At 40.6% G+C, this 19197-nt stretch overlaps 1 protein-coding gene across 1 annotated transcript in view; it reads left to right on the plus strand.

Annotated features, from left to right (window-relative positions):
• Positions 1 to 1129: 1129 nt before the first annotated feature.
• The window catches only part of grm6a (glutamate receptor, metabotropic 6a), a 41029-nt gene continuing 22961 nt past the window's right edge, over positions 1130 to 19197 (plus strand). The window contains exons 1-2 of the mRNA XM_036947584.1: positions 1130 to 1539; positions 7745 to 8359. Coding sequence (XP_036803479.1) covers positions 7796 to 8359 — 564 coding nt within the window. The 5' untranslated portion in view covers positions 1130 to 1539; positions 7745 to 7795. The remainder of the gene's footprint in view (positions 1540 to 7744; positions 8360 to 19197) is intronic.

Below are 19197 nucleotides of genomic sequence, written 5' to 3' on the forward strand. Positions count from 1 at the left end.
ATGTCAAGCAAAGAGGCACTGAGTTTGAAGGTAGGCCTTTAAATACATTCACAGGTACACCTTCAATTGACTCCAATTATGTCAATTCGCCTATCAGAAGCTTCTAAAGCCATGACATCATTTTCTGGAATTTTTCAAGTTGTTTAAAGGCACAGTCAACTTAGTGTATGTAAACTAATCTGTCTGTAAACAATTGTTGGAAAAATGACTTGTGTCATGCACAAAGTAGATGTCCTAACCGACTTGTGGAGTTTTAATAATAACCTAAGTGTATGTAAACGTCATGCTTCAACTGTATATACTGTATTCTATACTATTCTACTGTATCTTAGTCTATGCTGCTCTGACATTGCTCGCCCAAATATGTATATATTCCTAATTCCATTCCGTTACTTTAGATGTGTGTGTATTGTTGTGATATTGTTAGATATTACTTGTAAGATATTACTGCACTGTTAGAGCTAAAACCACAAGCATTTTGCTACACCCGCAATAACATCTGATAAACACATGTATGTGACAAATAAAATTAGATTTGATTTGAAGTAATGTAACAGGTAGGGAGAATGAGCTCCTCTGTGGTGGTTGGCAAACCCTCAGCCTCCTGGCCCATAGCCCTGCGTAGAATCCACTGCGCCACAAAAGCCAAGTAGATATCCACGTTTATAAATACAGGTTCTCTACAGTTATTTTAATTTCTGGTCGTAAACATTATTTTGAGTTAATTCTATGTTGAGAAGGGTGTTCCATTTATTTGACTGTACAAGGGAAGGGTCATGTGAAAAATGTTTACGTTGGGGGGTGCATAGTTTTTATGACCCCCCCCCCCCCTCCCCCCATAGTAAATGTCGATGTGTCCATTATTTGTCACCCAAAAAGGAGTTAGGTTTGCCTTAATAACCACATATAACCTCAAATAAATATCCTCTCAGGTACAGTATATCATCCTTCTAATGGCTTCCAGATGCTACGCCATGTTTCACTGTGATGGTGATGTAATGGTGATGCACCAGTAAAGGCCAAGTAAAGGGAAGCCTTGAGATGACCAGTATGAGCAGTCTGGTGTCATATAATCATATTTGACACACAAACATTTAAACCACATCTGCAACCATTAGTGTGTAGCTGGGAGAGAGAAAGAGATAGAGAGAAAGAAAGAGCGAGAGAAAGAGAGAGAGAGAAAGAAAGAAAGAGCGAAAGAGAGAGAGAGAGAGACCATCCTTTTAAATTTGATAGTGATTTGAAGCGTCACAGTTGTGGGGAATACGGCACATTTTAGTGTGATGCAATTTCAAAAGCCTCGAAAGCAACTTATAAAGACTTTAATCCAATTAATGACACATTGTTTTCAGAGCTATTCGTCACAAGCAAGTATCGTTCTTGATGTTTGATATAGTTTAATCGATGACAACCGCAAATTGCTTTCGGAGAGTGTGAAAATGTGAAATATTTTGTTGAGGCTGATCTGCGTTTTGGAATGTTTCAATGACTGCGTATTTTTAGGAGCAAGTTCAAGAAACATCAAGATGGAATTTCCAGGTAAGTGATTGCACATCTCACTGTTTTATGTAAACTTCAAGCAAATATTGTATGTTTAATCGTGTAAATATTATAACTATGCTAAATATTATAGTAGACCACTGTCCAGCTTTTTTAGGACTGAGATATGATGGTGATTTTCTGCTGTTAGTCACCTTTTCTATTAGCATCCGCCACAGTAGCCTGACTGTAATTATAGCTACTGTACAATACAAATATGTAGATTTTGCAGTAATACACCAAAAGTTCTAGCTTACAAATAGTTGCATGTTAAAATGCTCCAATTAATTACATGGGTACACAGCTGAAATTTGGCGCGCGGGCTTGCGTTGTGATGATGCGCAAAGTTCTTCAATTCAAGTCATACTCGCTCACACATTGTTGTTTCAGTTTGCCAGTTATCAGTTTTCTTCTTTAAACCGAAAAGTGTGACGAGGTTTACCTCGACCCTCTGTCTGTCCATTCATCCGTATGCAACTGTACCTCATCTCTCACGCACTGCGTTGGCGCGTATTTGCCATGGTTCTGGATTCATGGTAGCCTAAACGACACTATACTTCTTCCAGCCACTTAAGCGAAACTGCCCCTAAAAAAACATAATTTAGAAAACAACCTGTGTGGCATTGGTATGAGTTATAAACATTTATTTTAATGTCAAAATTGACTACAAAGAATTTTGGTCATAAAGTCGGTCTCCTCCAAAACTGAGTTTTGTGAGACTTGAGGTCAGGACTGCGTCACAATGTAAATTAAAGTTGGGTTTGCAGCACACAAGTATCATCAATTCAGGTGGGCAGCTGCAGGTGACCCAATATTAATGCCAGTTGTAAACTTGGGTTGACTTTGGATATCCCTATGGGGCTAGTTAGGGACCATCTGTAAATTGCACAATGTACATGGGACAATATGTTAAAATTCCAATAGCTCCAAATTACAATGACTTAAAAACCTCAAACCAACTATAAATTGTAGAAATACATATACAAATATTAAAATAATTTAATGAGAAAACTAAAAATTGTGCAACATGGAAATATTGTCTCATTTACATTGTGTAATTTATTAACGGTCCCTAACTAATCCTGGAGACAGGCTATCCAAAGTAGGGTGATCACATTGTGCGGGATAGTCACGCATTTTGGCCCTTTGTCCCGCTTCCTGCAACCAAACAATCATGTCCCACATTTTATCAACACATTAAAACACCACTAATTTACAAAAAAGGTTGATTTGTCCCATATTTCAGTCAGACTTCCTATTCATTTGATGAGAATTGACATTCCAACCTGTCTCTTTTGCAGTCAAGTTGTGCTTATGACAAGATGTTATATCAAGGATGTAGTGCTGGTGATGATAAACACTTCTTCAATCGTTGTTAAAATATGATATTCTGTGCAGTGCAAGAAGAGACGTAGGCCAATGGCATATTGTCAACCAATCACATTTGTCAAATCCTTTCTGGCTAAATTCCAGCTTAACTTGGAGAGGACAGTTAACTTTTTACAAAAAGCGCGAGTCTAACGAAGAGCTACAGAAGTAAGAAAATAGCCGTATTATACTGAAAGATATAAAAGGTAATTTCATCAAACTTGTGGGGCTCTTCATGCTCATTAGTTGCACATTCAACATATTTTCTGCTACTTCACTCAAAAAAAGTCTCCCTTCCTAACTGTACATTCCCAGAGACCAACCAGAAATGTTTCATTGGCCAAATATTCTCAGATTTTCATAAAACAGCCACATGTGCACTCACACAAAAATCTCCCTCCTGCAGCACTGAGCAAGCTAATTGATGCGCACGTTGCCTATTTTTGCAACACGCTAAATTTTGGTGATGAATAAGTGGTTTCTCGTTTATGCATCACCAAAATTTTGATCCCGCTGCTGACAGCAAACTGTGGGGTTAGCCGGACTGGGACTCGAACCTGGGTCTTGATTAGGCCATTAGGTGTGTACTTATGTTGTTACTATATGAGGAAAAAATTGACCATTAAGTATTCAAATGTAGTAAAACAGTAAAAAAATAAAAATACTAACACAAATAGTAAGTATTTTGAGATGAGATGAACCTGACTATTGATCAGTTTGATCTAGTATCAGCTTTGGTCCCTGTTGTGTACCATGTGAACTACAGCTGGCGATTTTGAAAGAATGAAACATTATCAGCCCTCTTGGGGCCATTGGTTAATGGACCACACTACTACTACTCCCGTGTTCCAAATGGCTCTCGGTGCGCATGCCAGTAGCTGTTCAAAAACCAACCACCATGGTGTTTGATAGTGCTGGTGTATTCTATTCCTCACTCACTTCAGGAATCTTCAGATTTCCAGGTTTGGGGCCCTTTTCCCCTCCTGGACAAGCCTTGATGAGAGCACATCACAATCCATGATCAGACAACAGCAGTGTCCCATATCCAGAGACGTTGTCTTACAGGATGAGAATATAGGATGGTTATTTTTGGAACTAGTCTGTCTAGAACTATAATGCCTTTGTTTATCTGTGGAGGTGACTGTCCATCATTTGAAGCCAGTGAGAAACTCACTCATACATGTGTGTCAACGTAGGATCATCCTCAGTGTGTCTGTTGACGTATTTCAATGAAATGTTCCCAAAATAGTTTAGGGATGAGGATAATCCAAACATAGGGAAGATTAAAGTATACATCAACAAATGATAGAAGTAGATTCAAATATAGCAAGAGGTGATTGTAGTCAGACCAAACTTGATAATTAGTTTAAACTTGAAGCATTTACCTCAGTGTAATCATGCATTCAGATACATTCAGACTACTTGTTTACTTGTTTGACTGATGAGTCAATGCTGCCTGTGGATGTCATGAGCAGCATTTGAATCATGATTTTCTTTCTAGTGCAAAACAAGTTACTCTCTCTTTGAAAAGTTACATCACAGGTCACAAACACACAGCAGCTCCCGGCAGGAGGATTTTTTCTGCATCAGACGTCATAATGACGTCACGTTTGGTTGAAATCTGGTTGAAGTGATAACTGGTAAGCAGATTACAACCAGGTAGTGACGCCTTTTTCTGGTCGCCAAAAATGACTTCTTCCATCAGTAAAAATGTCAGCGTCATGTCCTTGCAATCAGTTTTGCCTGCTGGGCTTGAGCATACTGCTGTCAATTCTCCACATCTATGATGGTTGACCTGAAATAGACCGTTAATTAACAACATCGTTGGTTTGAACATGAAACTCCCTGCCTGCTTGCAATCCTGCCGCTATAAAATGTAGGCATTATAACTCTGACAAGACGCTTTCTCGTTTACACTGTAATTAGAGCTCTCTCATTTACACTGTAATTAGAGCTCTCTCATTTACACTTCATTTAGAGCTCTCTCAGTTACGCTGTAATTAGAGCTTTCTCATTTACACTGTATATAGAGCTCTCAAATTTACACTGTAAATAGAGCTCTCTCATTTACACTGTAAATAGAGCTCTCTCATTTACACTGTAATTAGAGCTCTCTCATTTACACTTCATTTAGAGCTCTCTCATTTACGCTGTAATTAGAGCTTTCTCATTTACACTGTATATAGAGCTCTCCAATTTACACTGTAAATAGAGCTCTCTCATTTACAGTGTAAATAGAGCTCTCTCATTTTCACTTTAATTAGAGCTCTCTCATTTACACTGTAATTAGAGCTCTCTCATTGACACTGTAATTAGAGCTCTCTCATTGAAACTGTAATTAGAGCTCTCTCATTGACACTGTAAATAGAGCTCTCTCATTTACACTGTAATTAGAGCTCTCCCATTACACTGTAAATAGAGCTCTCTCATTTACACTGTAATTAGAGCTCTCTTATTTACACTGCAATTAGAGCTCTCTCATTTACACTGCAATTAGAGCTCTCTCATTTACACTGTAATTAGAGCTGTCCCATTTACACTGTCATTAGAGCAACACAAGAGTGTTTCTATATGTTATTGATACTGACCATTAGGCTCACAGGTTTAAGTTGTGTTTATAACCACCAGAATGACATTTCCAAGATCTACTGGAGTGTAACCCAGAGAGTGCTTGTCTCTCATGTTTAACATCCAAAGTTCCACCACTGTCATTTTACAGCATGCTCCAAATCAAATTATGTAATGAAGAGCCTGCTTTAAAACGTAATTAGGTTACACATTTTGAATTTGACTAAGGAAAGTTGTCAGCTCAAGCCAGCAATTTAATCACAGAGTTAGAGAAAAGTCATGCTTCAAGTGAAGGCCTTTTCATTACACACAGATAATTGGGGTGACATATTTCAAGCCTATTTGATAGTAAGTCTGATCTTGGCTTGTTATCAGCTACTCAGAGAAGAAGCCGTGGCAGAGAACCCTTTAGGCATCCGTTATGATTTCACCAATCTGGCAGTGGAAAGTGTCAGTAGTGCTAATTTTCCCAGAAATGCAAAGTTACTGAAATATCACATATTGTAGATAAGGGCCATTTTTAACCTTCATTTAAGCAGGGGATAGTCCCATTGAGACTAACGTATCATTTACAAGGAACGACTGCATTACAAAGCAGCAATTAATTGTATATGTAAGACGGGCAGCTTTATCACTCAATTTCCATGTAATCACACATAATTGCAATTTAGGGACATATACTTCTGTTCCTACAGATACAGACTTTGTTTTTTTGCATTATATTTTGAGGTTGGATGTTATCACCATAGCACTTATTTTATTTCTTTTTTTTGTGGTATTTTTCTTAAAACTGCATTGTTGGTTAAGGGCTTGTACGTTAACATTTTCATTGTATACCTGCGCATGTGACAAATAATTCGATTAGATTAGATTTGATTTGACATGGGACGCACTGATTGGTGTCACCTCGTTAGTCAGTATGTGTTATACCTGTGCTGGTTGCCATCTTGTAAGTGGGAAATTGTTTCACCTGTGCTGGCCCAGGTGCTATTTAAGAGTGGCTGGCCCAGTGCTCCAGTGTGGATGTGGAGGATTAACATGTTTAATTGACTCTCACTATTTGAGTTCTAGAAAAACAATACTTTATCTAATCTTACCTGTTTTGGATTAGCTCCACTATTTGATTTGATGTGCGTTCTTCTTTTGTTTGCCTCTTCTTGTGCAAATTAATGGCCGCTCATGGTGGGTGTCTTTTAGGTTCTAGTTGTTGTTGCTTATCAACTTTCAGTGGACACCCCCATGAGTGTCTTTCAGAACCTCTCCTAAAACCCAACCTGTTTTGTTTTGCTTGTTGTCAGTGACTCATTGTTAGTTCCGCCTTCTGTTTGAGTGACATTTGTTGGTTTCTTCCTGGGGAATGTAGCAGTACATATAGTAGGCCTACATCTATAAGCGTTTGCCTCCATGTAAGCAACCTTTTATGATCAGTTGACCATCCACTTGTGTACAAATGCCTTGGCTTATGCTGCAATGCAGTCAATGCTGTCAATCGCGCATCCATTCTGATGCCCCAACTTCTGTGATCTCTATAAGAAGCTTTAACCCTGTTGGGCCATAGATGGTCACAGTCACACCATCACTACACTTAGAAAAAAAGGTGTTATCTAGAACCTAAAAGGGTTCTTCAGCTGTCCCAATAGGAGAAACGCTTTGAAGAACCCTTGTTTGTTCCAGGTAGAACACTTTTTGTTCTAAGTATAAACTGGTTTGGGTTCCATGTAGAACCCTTTCTACAGAGGGTTCTACATGGAACCCACAATGGTTCTAACTTGAACAAAAAGGGGTTATCCAATGGGAACAGCCGAAGAACTCTTTTGGAACCTCGAAGAGTTTATTAAGAACCAGTCAAATCCACTTTCTACAATGAAAACAAGCTACATACTGTATCAACTCATTACACATAGAGTGAGGGGATTACTGTACAATTTTTCAACAGGAGTGTGCCCTGAGCTATTGACTGAATGGAAGATGTAACCATTTATAGCTGAAAAGAATACAATATTACCTTGAGAATCATAAATATTGTTTGGCCGTTACTGGCATCTCCCAGATTTGTATTCAACAGTAAATCCTGGCTTGTGTGACTGTCCTCCATCCTTATATATTCTGAGCTCCCTGATTGGTCTGTGCTATCTCCTTCTCAATTATATCAGTTTTTGTACTCGCATAAGAAATAAGGTATAAATCTGATGAGTCATGCTCTCTTGGAAATGTAAAGCCTTGAATCAAGGCCTCCCAATTACTCCCTTCTCCTTATCTTATCTGTTAGCAGGTGCTTCAAGTAGAGGGTAAAGACACGTGCCAATAAAGTCATAGCATCATGACATCTAAATCCCCCCCATCTCTACACTACCACCACCAGTATGGCATGGTTTGGCCATTTGGATGGGGTGGCTGTCATTCCACCACGTGGCCTCGCCTCCTATGGATGTTGTGTGTGGGGATGAGCCCTGGGTCCTGGGCCTCCCATCAACACTTCCATCCCCACTCCATCAAGATCCCTGGAGACATCACCCTTGGAGGCCTGTTCCCCATCCACGCCAGGGGGCCTCATGGCCTGCCCTGTGGGGAGATCAAGAAGGAGAAAGGCATTCACCGCATGGAGGCTATGCTCTACGCCCTGGACCAGATCAACAGTGACCCGGAGCTACTCCCCAACATTACTCTGGGGGCCAGGATCCTGGACACATGCTCTAGAGACACCTACGCCCTGGAACAGTCGCTCACCTTCGTCCAGGCCCTCATCCAGAAGGACACCTCGGACATACGCTGCTCCAATGGAGAGCCGCCCATCATCCGCAAGCCTGAGCGTGTGATAGGGGTGATCGGGGCATCAGCCAGCTCTGTGTCCATCATGGTTGCCAACGTGCTGCGTCTATTTGAGGTGAGATCAATGTGAATGTCCTATACGTGGTGGGAGTTTCCATTGGCCAGTTTGTTTGTGTTTGTAAGTCATTTGTTACAGTGTTTTGATGTTGGACCAGTGTGTTATCATGTTAGACAATGTGTATGGTTGTTCTTGGCGATACATGGGGTCAGGGTGACCCTGGCGCTGTGGCTGTGGAATGCCATCGCTCTCCCACAATCCCCTCTGAGAGGGGGCAGTCACATGGGGCTGCTCTGGGACAGTCCATTCAGCTGACTTAGAGCTACAGTTAATTGACAATAAGGATTTAGACAGTGGAGCTAATCATGTTTATGGCTTTGATCAGCCTAAAGGTTCCGGTATTGTATTCTCTGGGCTGGATTGAGCCTGCTGGATAGAGTTCGGGTAGGAGTTGAGTAACAACAAACTTTCCATTACAGTTTTTCTACTTTATCTCTACTTCATCACATTTGGTGTCAAGGCAAAAGTTACGAAGGCCAATAATCTACTCACAAATTGAATTGTGAATGGAATGGAATGGAAATATACTGAGTTTGATTCATTATGGGACTCAATCATCTACTTTCTAGTGAATTGGTCAGATATGATCTGTGGTCATATGTGTTATTAGGCCACAGACTGTACAATAAGATTGGTAGTAAAGAATTAAAAAATAAAGCATTTTGTGAACTAACACTCACACTTGACCTTTTTTCCCCCTTACTAGCTCTGACTTTGCTGATAAGCTACTTTAATAAGGAAAAATGTACTTACCATGACTGTGATATGTGGTTGTCCCACCTAGCTATCTTAAGACGAATGCAGTAACTGTACCAGGCTCTGGATAAGAGCGTCTGTTTATTGACTAAAATGTCAAATGTAATGGTATGCTTCTGCCATAATCAGAATGATACAGTTATCACCATGGTAACTCATTAGGTCCAGGGTCTGTAGTATACACTACACTATGAAACCAGTGTCTGTAGTATACACTACACTATGAAACCAGTGTCTGTAGTATACACTACACTATGAAACCAGTGTCTGTAGTATACACTACACTATGAAACCACGGTGTGTAGTATACACTATGAAACCAGGGTGTGTAGTATACACTACACTATGAAACCAGGGTGTGTAGTATACACTATGAAACCAGTGTCTGTAGTATACACTACACTATGAAACCAGGGTGTGTAGTATACACTACACTATGAAACCACGGTGTGTAGTATACACTACACTATGAAACCAGTGTCAGTAGTATACACTACACTATGAAACCAGGGTGTGTAGTATACACTATGAAACCAGAGTCTGTAGTATACACTACACTATGAAACCAGGGTGTGTAGTATACATTATGAAACCAGAGTCTGTAGTATACACTACACTATGAAACCAGGGTGTGTAGTATACACTACACTATGAAACCAGGGTGTGTAGTATACATTATGAAACCAGAGTCTGTAGTATACACTACACTATGAAACCAGGGTGTGTAGTATACACTACACTATGAAACCAGGGTGTGTAGTATACATTATGAAACCAGAGTCTGTAGTATACACTACACTATGAAACCAGGGTGTGTAGTATACACTATGAAACCAGAGTCTGTAGTATACACTACACTACGAAACAGAATAAAAGGTATGGCTCTGATTAGGGAACAAAACAACCTTGTCTTCACACAGACATTTAGTGAACATTAAAATGATAAATATGTATGGGTAAACTGTATTAATGAATATATGATTAAAGCTCAAAATGTGTCCTTTGTAGCGTAAGGTAATGCAGTCAATGGATTATGCTTAATTACGACAAAGAATAACGACACAAATCATGCGTGAGATGGAACATGTAAATGTATTGGAGGGGAAGTCAAAAGCCCCAGGTAAACAGAACACAGAACAACCTCTCTGTTGCTGCTGCCAGACCTGGGCTTTTCATCTGAAGTCAGTAGGCATATGGAGATGTGATCATCTAAAAAGCTGAACAAATGGAACGCAAAATCGGAGAAAAACTCCAAACCGATCACTGAAAAAGGTTTGTTAAACAAGAGTCTTCAGGTTATTAGGTGTTGTTGTACAGTAGTATTAATGACAGTGTACCTCAGTATCGTTTGCAATGCATGCTCTATCATGTCTCCTCCGCTTCATTGGGTCTTGTTGGCAGTCAGGCTCAAGAGCTCTTTACTCCGTATAGATAGTGTGCCAGAGAACAGAAAATGTGGAATCTCTGTAACTAATTGTCAGATTTGCACCATACTGTAAGCTTACTGAGTATTTCCCTCTTCTTCTTGGCCCTCCATGAAAATAAAATCCCATCCTACATGGGTCTTATGTAAGAAAGTGAATTGTGAAACGGAACAGCATTGTTAGGGATCCTTGTTGGTGTTTACGTGCTTTGAATCTAGGAAGAGGGAAATTGATTGTACGACACCTATTTGTCCGACTGCATAGTTATACAGTTGAAGTCGGAATTTTACATACACTTAGGTTAGAGTCATTAAAACTAGTTTTTCAACCACTTGTTAATTAACAAACTATAGTTTTGGCATGTCGGTTAGGACAACTACTTTGTGCATGACACAAGTAATTTTTCCAACAATTGTTTACAGACAGATTATTTCACTTATAATTGAATGTATCACAATTCCAGTGGGTCAGAAGTTAACATACACTAAGTTGACTGGGCCTTTAAACAGCTTGGAAAATTCCAGAAAATGATGTCATGGCTTTAGAAGCTTCTGATAGGCTAATTGACATAATTTGAGTCAATTGGAGGTGTACCTGTGGATGTATTTAAAGGCCTACCTTCAAACTCAGTGCCTCTTTGCTTGACATCATGGAAAAATCAAACAAAATCAGCCAAGACCTCAGAAAAAAATTGTAGACCTCCACATGTCTGGTTCATCCTTGGGAGCAATTTCCAAATGGTACCACGTTCATCTGTACAAACAATAGTACGCAAATATAAACACCATGGGACCACGCAGCCGTCATACCACTCCGGAAGGAGACGTGTTCTGTCTCCTAGAGATGAACATACTTTGGTGTACCTTGTGAAGATGCTGGAGGAAACAGGTACAAAAGTATCTATATCCACAGTAAAATGAGTCCTATATCGACATGCTCAGCAAGGAAGAAGCCACTGCTCCAAAACCGCAATGAAAAAGCCAAGCTACGGTTTGCAACATCACATGGGGACAAAGATTGTACTGTCTGGTCTGATGAAACAAAAATAGAACTGTTTGGCCATAATGACCATCATTATGTTTGGAGGAAAAATAGGAAGGCTTGCAAGCTGAAGAACACCATCCCAACTGTAAAGCACGGGGGTGGCAGCATCATGTTGTGGGGGTGCTTTGCTGTAGGAGGGACTGGTGCACTTCACAAAATAGATGGCATCATGAGGTAGGAAAATTATGTGGATCTATTGAAGCAACATCTCAAGACATCAGTCAGGAAGTTAAAGCTTGGTCGTAAATGGGTCTTCCAAATGGACAATGACCCCAAGCATACTTCCAAAGTTGTGGCAAAATGGCTTAAGGACAACAAAGTCAAGGTATTGGAGTGGCCATCACAAAGCCCTGACCTCAATCCCATAGAAAATGTGTGGGCAGAACTGAAAAAGCGTGTGCGAGCAAGGAGGCCAACAAACCTGACTCAGTTACAGGTCAGTGTCAGGAGGAATGGGCCAAAATTCACCCAACTTATTGTGGGAAGCTTGTGGAAGGCTACCTGAAACGTTTAATCCAAGTTAAACAATTTAAAGACAATGCTACCAAATTCTAATTGAGTGTATGTAAACTTCTGACCCACTGGGAATGTGATGAAAGAAATAAAAGCTGGAATAAATCATTCTCTACTATTATTCTGATATTTCACATTCTTAAAATAAAGTGGTGATCCTAACTGACCTAAGGCAGGGATTTTTTTTTACTCTGATTAAATGTCAGGAATTGTGAAAAACTGAGTTTAAATGTATTTGGCTAAGGTGTATGTAAACTTCCCACTTCAACTGTACGTACATCATATGTCGGCAAAGCCCATTTCCTTTTTCAAATGTTTTGTTAGACAAGCTATTTTCCAATGGTGTCCATTCTCTCAGTGGCCTTTCCTGACTTGCTCTCTGTTGGGTATCAATTTCAAAGCAAAAACAAGCGCACAGTGAAACAACAACATTGCTATTTAGGCTCTAAAGGCCAATGGCTTCTGTTAGCCTATAATCCATCTATTCAGCCGAGAACTGTATTCTACATGGTGCAAAATATCAACTCACACTCAACTGACAAATACACTGTAGATTGTTTTCGTTATGAAAGGAAGCAATCCGTTCAAATAGAAAATAGATTTGTAAAGAGGCACTGGGCAATGGGCATGCAGTGGGGCAGCTGTCTGAAGACAAAACACTAATTAAACCTTCCACATTCAGACGATACGAGGACAAAAGAGGAACACTGCACAACGCAGCCTGTGCACCTTCATTAAAAGCACGTTTTGCATTGGAGAGATGAAAACCATTGAACCACACAACTTGTTATGATTTGGGCCTGAGCATTGTTCAGTGGAGGGCAAACAAAGGTTTACTATGATCTATTGTTTTTGAGTTTATTTGAAGTTACAGACATTTTTTTTTAAAGTACTGGACACAGATGTCAGTTGTGTCTCGTTTTGGATTTACATTTGGTTGTTGTCAACTAACGTGAATTCAACGGGAAAGCAACATCAAATGTCACCAAGTCATTGGATTTAGGTAAAAATGATGTTGAAAAATATATGAAACGCCCTTTATGTTGTTGACTTTTTGCCAATCTAAGCAGTTTTCCATCTTGATTCATTGTCATCACATACATTTTTGGGGTTGAAATTAAGTGGAAACACTATTGATTCAACCAGTTTTTGCCCAGTGGGAGCTTTGTCTGAATTGCTGTTAAAAGGTAGGCAAAAAATGTTGTAATTATTATTTATATTCAGATAGAGGTACTTTTGAGTTTAAAAAAAAAACAGGACCAGTTTAAATTAGTTGTGGAAGATTTAAGTCAGATTTGAGTGGTGGTAAGTTACGTCTAAATTGTCAGCACAGCACAGTAAATTGAGCATTAGCCCTGTCTGCCTGTCTATCCTCCAGCAGTTTTTTGCGCCAGTAAATCCTCTTAACAATCAAACATGTCAGGATGGGATATTGTGTTTTGTGATTGGTGAGGCTATTGTCTGTCAGCCCTATGTCAGTTCAGTGACTGTCTGAGTAGCCCTAGCTGCCAATGTTCTTCCTCCCTCAAAACAAGAGACACATTCACACACTGTACCTACAGCAATGTATGGCCACGGTCCTCAGATACACTGTCTCAGTCCCCTGTCTCTAATCTATCAAAGAGCCAGCTAAAGAGAGGCAGACAGCCACACGCATAATCACTGTCATCCGCACTTATTTTGATTACAAACAGGTCATGAAGTGACAAAAAAGCACCGAACAGTGCTGTCAATTCCACTCAAACAGCGGCTATAGCACTTCAGCGACCTGCCAGCTGCATAATTCCAGAATGCTACACCGTGGACCCTTCTGGAGACGTGGAGATGTGCTTTTGAACGCAGCGGATGTTTATTTAATGAAGAGACATTGCATTTTGGTTCAAGGAACATCTTTAGGTACTCAATTTTTTAGCATTCAGCGCTGTGGCACGGCCATGCTAATAGTCCTTCTAGACCCTGCTTTTTTTACCTCAGACCGATTTTTTTTTTTACCTTTAAAAAAAATAATCTAAATATGTTAGTTCACCTAAATAGAAGCAACTCTAAAATAAAATCATGATTTACAGTTTCCTTCCCTGAACTGAACATGTATCCATCACTGACGTCTACTGGACAGTATGTATGCCTGCCTCTACATACAGTTCATAATGTCTTTGTCTAGAACTTGTCACAGGATATTTTAGTGAAAAGTATCCCCCTCTACAAGTATCTGATCCTTTCTTTATTTGCCTCCAGTAAACGGCCAGTTCTAATTCCCCACTCCTCGTGAGTTGACCGAACTCCCATGCTCCTCACTGACTGCTTGTCACACATTCTTAATGACACTTCCTTCACAATAAGCCATTTAACAGTAGCTGAGGAACCAGATAACATACAATGCAGCTGTTAGCCAGAGAATTAGGCAAGCCTTCCGGGACAATAAGCCCCTGGCCACCGCTCAGACCCCTGGCTATATTTAGAGCACTAGCAGGGAAGAGAAGAGACAAAAAATGAGAAGAAAAACGTTCAGCTCCAGGATACACTTCTCTAACCAACCAAAGCAAATGTTTGATAGAAAAAATACATTTAGGGAATTAAGCAAATTGGGAAGAACTGTGGGAAGCATTTTAACTGTGCAATTTACTCGACTATAAATGGCTCGTGACGAGCGAAGATATTGTGGAGAGTAAGCCATCGCTACTTAGGATAAAGTTTAGCATGTTAAACAGATTCAGAAGAGCAACGAATTGCAGCAAATAAGCTTCATTTATGCTTATGAGTGCAGCAATTAGTTGCAAAGGGTCAGAAACTTTCCGATAAATTTCCAGCATTTTCCCGGAAATTTTCCATGGGAAGTTAAGCCCTGGAATTTGGGGAATTTTGCTTAAATTAATTTTAAAAAGTTAGCTTATAACAGTGAAGGTTTTTTTTGTGGGATACACATAAGGCAATTCTAGGTCTTGTGGCATATTTTGGTTAACCTATCCCCAATTCAATGGAATTGCAACACTGCATGCACAATGCATTCTACCATCACATGTACAGCCGATTCTCAAGATCTTGCACAGGAATGAGATGCTATTGAGCCTACACTACTACACTGTCTGAGCCAGTACTGGGTGGGGTGAATATGTTTTATATGACATACATACTTTTTTTGTTAACTAGTAAATAGTAGCCTACAGCAAAGTGTGTTTAAATCATTTCTAACTCATTTATGCCAGTTAGTTTTTGCTACCATCTGGGTTTAAGCTTGCTTGAGCCTGCTAACTGAGGAGTGTTAATTCACCTGTTTCCACACGTTTCATTTTAAAACATTTATCTTACAAAATGAGTTGTTTAATCTAACTACTTAACTATTTATCTGTACATGGAATTGTATTTGTTGTTTATTTACTCATTTTATTTCGAATATTTACAGGAAAATGCCACAGGCACTATCTGATGTGTGTAGTCATTTCACTGCAGCTGATGTAGAAGGATTGGCAAATACTGTGTTAAATCATATGTAAAGAATGCAACAAAGGTGCAGAATCCATGTGCATAAAGTTCCCTCAGCACTCGCATCAAGCAACCTCTGACAAAAGTCCCTCTACTTCTATTCGAGGTGAAAATGATGAATCCGACACCTTATCGATGGCAACAGCTCATGGTCCTCCTGAAATCAGAAGTTTTTTTGACTCAATGGAGGAACGTAGTCAGAGATGCTGATGAATGTCTTGCTCGAGCTGTGTATGCAACTGGTTCACCTCTGATGCTCACAGCCAATGTGTATTGGAAGAGATTTCTGAATGTTCTTCGCCCAGCATACACCCCTCCAACCAGACATGCTTTATCTACTATTTTGCTGGATACAGAGTTCAACAGAGTTAAAGTGAAGGTCAAGCAAATCATAGAGAAAGCAGACCGTATTGCAATCATCTCTGATGGGTGGTCGAATGTTCGTGGGCAAGGAATAATGAACTACATCATCTCCACCCCTCAACCAGTATTCTACCAGAGCACAGACACAAGGGACAACAGACACACCGGTCTCTACATTATAGATGAGCTGGAGGCAGTCATCAATGACCTTGGACCTCAGAAGGTATTTGCACTGGTGACAGACAATGCTGCGAACATGAAGGCTGCTTGGTCTAAAGTGGAGGAGTCCTACCCTCACATCACACACATTGGCTGTGCTGCTCATGCATTGAATCTCCTCCTCAAGGACATCATGGCACTGAAAACAATGGATACACTCTACAAGAGAGCCAAGGAAATGGTTAGGTATGTGAAGGGTCATCAAGTTATAGCAGCAATCTACCTCACCAAGCAAAGTGAGAAGAATAAGAGCACCACATTGAAGCTGCCCAGCAACGCCTGTTGGGGTGGTGTCATCATGTTTGACAGTCTCCTGGAGGGGAAGGAGTCTCTCCAAGAAATGGCCATATAACAGTCTGCTGATATGGACAGCCACATCAAGAGGATCCTCCTGGATGATGTATTTCAGGAGAGAGTGGTAAGAAGCCTGAAACTCCTGAAACCTATAGCAGTAGCCATTGCACAGATTGAGGGAGACAATGCCACCCTGTCTGATGTTCAGACTCTGCTTGCAGATGTAAGAGAAGAAATCCATTCTGCCTTGTCTACTTCACTGTTGCTCCAAAGAGAGGAAACTGCAGTTCTGAAACACATCGTAAAGCGTGATGACTTCTGCCTGAAGCCCATACACGCCGCAGTGTACATGTTGGACCCCAAGTATGCTGGCAAGAGCATCCTGTCTGGTGCAGAGATCAACAAGGTCTATGGTGTCATCACTACTGTCTCTCCACCTTGGCCTGGATGAGGGCAAAGTTCTTGGCAGTCTGGCAAAGTACTCTTCCAAGCAAGGGCTTTGGGATGGAGATGCAATATGGCAGTCGTGCCAACATATCTCATCAGCCAGCTGGTGGAAGGGACTTTGTGGATCTGAGGCTCTTTTCCCTGTTGCCTCCATCATCCTTCAAATCCCACCAACATCAGCCGCCTCAGAACACAGCTGGTCCTTGTTTGGGAACACACACACACACCAAAGCACGCAACAAGCTGACCAATACAAGGGGTGAAAAATTGGTGGCCATTCGGACATATTTTTGCCTGTCAACGAGCTAACCTCAACTAGATTGGAAAGTGACAGTGAAGATGAGGCCTCAGAGTCTGATGTTCAAGAGGTGGACATTGAGGAGGTCCAGGGAGAAGACATGGAAGCCTGAGAGGAAGACAACCAAAGCTTTAGTTTCTAGACTATAATTCTACAGATGTGTGTTGAAAACGTTTTTGGGAGATGAGATGGATCAATGGGAATCATTCAATATTTCTATCAGGAATCAAGGTAAGACCCAGATGCAGACATGTCGAATTGACAGTGGTTTAATTGTCCAACAGGAGCAGGCAATAGACAGGTTAAAGCGGGCAGGGGCAGGCAGAGCAGTCAGGCAGGCGGGCTCAGAGTCAGGACAGGCTCAGGGTCCGGGGCAGGCAGAGCAGTCAGGCAGGCGGGCTCAGAGTCAGGACAGGCTCAGGGGCAGGCAGAGCAGTCAGGCAGGCGGGCTCATAGTCAGGACAAGCAAGAGCTGAGAACAAAAACGCTGGTTGACTTGACAAACAAGACGAACTGGCAACGGACCAAACGAGAACACAGGTATTCATACAGGGGATAATGGAGAAGATGGGCAACACCTGGAGGGGGGTGGATACAATCACAAGGACAATCACAAGGACAGGTGAAACAGATCAGTGTGTGACAATTCCCTCTTTTGTTGTTCAGTGAAATCATCGCATGTGAAGAGTCATCTCATTTAATTAAAGTTCAATTCGTAATTAAATTGTTTTTTGTTTTTTTTTCTATTGGAAGGATTTAATAATTTGTAATTATGTCTACTCATGATAAGGTAAAATGTTTATGTTTCTGTCTCCATATGATTTGGTAAATATATCCAATACAAAAAACATCTACATTTAAATGGTGTTAATATTAATTTGCATATATGTCCATTAATTCCCATATATTCCTGTTAATTCCCATATATTCCCATTAATTCCCATGGAAAGTTTCCACCTCTGAATATTCCCCAAAATGTGCAACCCTAGTTGCAATCAAGGTGCTGTTTTGTCTTCACTGTACAATGGCTCACTCTTCTCTTCAATAAACATTAGCATTTCCTTCAGGATGATCAGTATGCCGAGCAGTGTCTTTGAGTGCATAACCATGAACAAATGTCACGCAATACCCATGCAGGAGTCGGTTTCGGGAGTTCAGATGCTCTTATGCATACCTGTTCAGTGTGTTTAGGAATAGTGCCGTTGTCTTTCAGGGCTGGCCCAGTTGGCTGGTCACCAGGGTGGTGGTTTGAGTTGAAAGGTGGTCTACAGTAGACTTTCCCCCTTCTGTGGTGACTCCTCACGCTTTGGGCCACTCAACCTCTTCCTCCGAGAAAAAACACTAAATCATACATGACTTCTGACTCGGTTCCTCTTCCTTAAATAGAGCTTTATTCCAATGTAAAAATCATGAGCAGCTGGATTTTACCTTCAGATAGGAATGTAAGTTCAGAAAACCCCAACTATTTAATATCCAGAGTGTAATTGAATTCCAGCTAGATGTCAAATGTTGATGGAGGGGAGGGTTGTGTAGAGGGGTGGACATCAGGGTCGACATGTCTACTGCTTCGCTGCCCCTAGGTGAAAGCCGAAGCCAGCAGGTAAAAGAGAATAGACTCATTTCCCCAGACAGACCCAGATACAGACAGAACAGTGAGAACCAGCTGTGCCCAGTAGGAGCTGTTCATCCCTACTGTGAAATTACCTCATAATGTAGGGTCACTAACATTGTTTTATAACACTGATTACTGTAATCCAGCCCATTCTGTGCCAAGGTCCTGTCTATTCTATTCAGTCCTGATATTTTCTGCAGAACGATATGGTAAAAAGCTAAATATTGTGATACTTCCCTCAGAAAATGTATCACAACTTAATAATGATGTGCTTTGTATTGAATCTGAAAGCATAACCATTGTCTGTAGTCTGCACGTAGGGGACTATTTGAGTTGTCTGCTGAAGCTGTAATAGGTTGTTCAGTGTAGATGATTATCATAACAT

Source organism: Oncorhynchus mykiss, chromosome 16 (assembly GCF_013265735.2).
Source record: "Oncorhynchus mykiss isolate Arlee chromosome 16, USDA_OmykA_1.1, whole genome shotgun sequence".
In the NCBI taxonomy this organism is placed as follows: domain Eukaryota; kingdom Metazoa; phylum Chordata; class Actinopteri; order Salmoniformes; family Salmonidae; genus Oncorhynchus; species Oncorhynchus mykiss.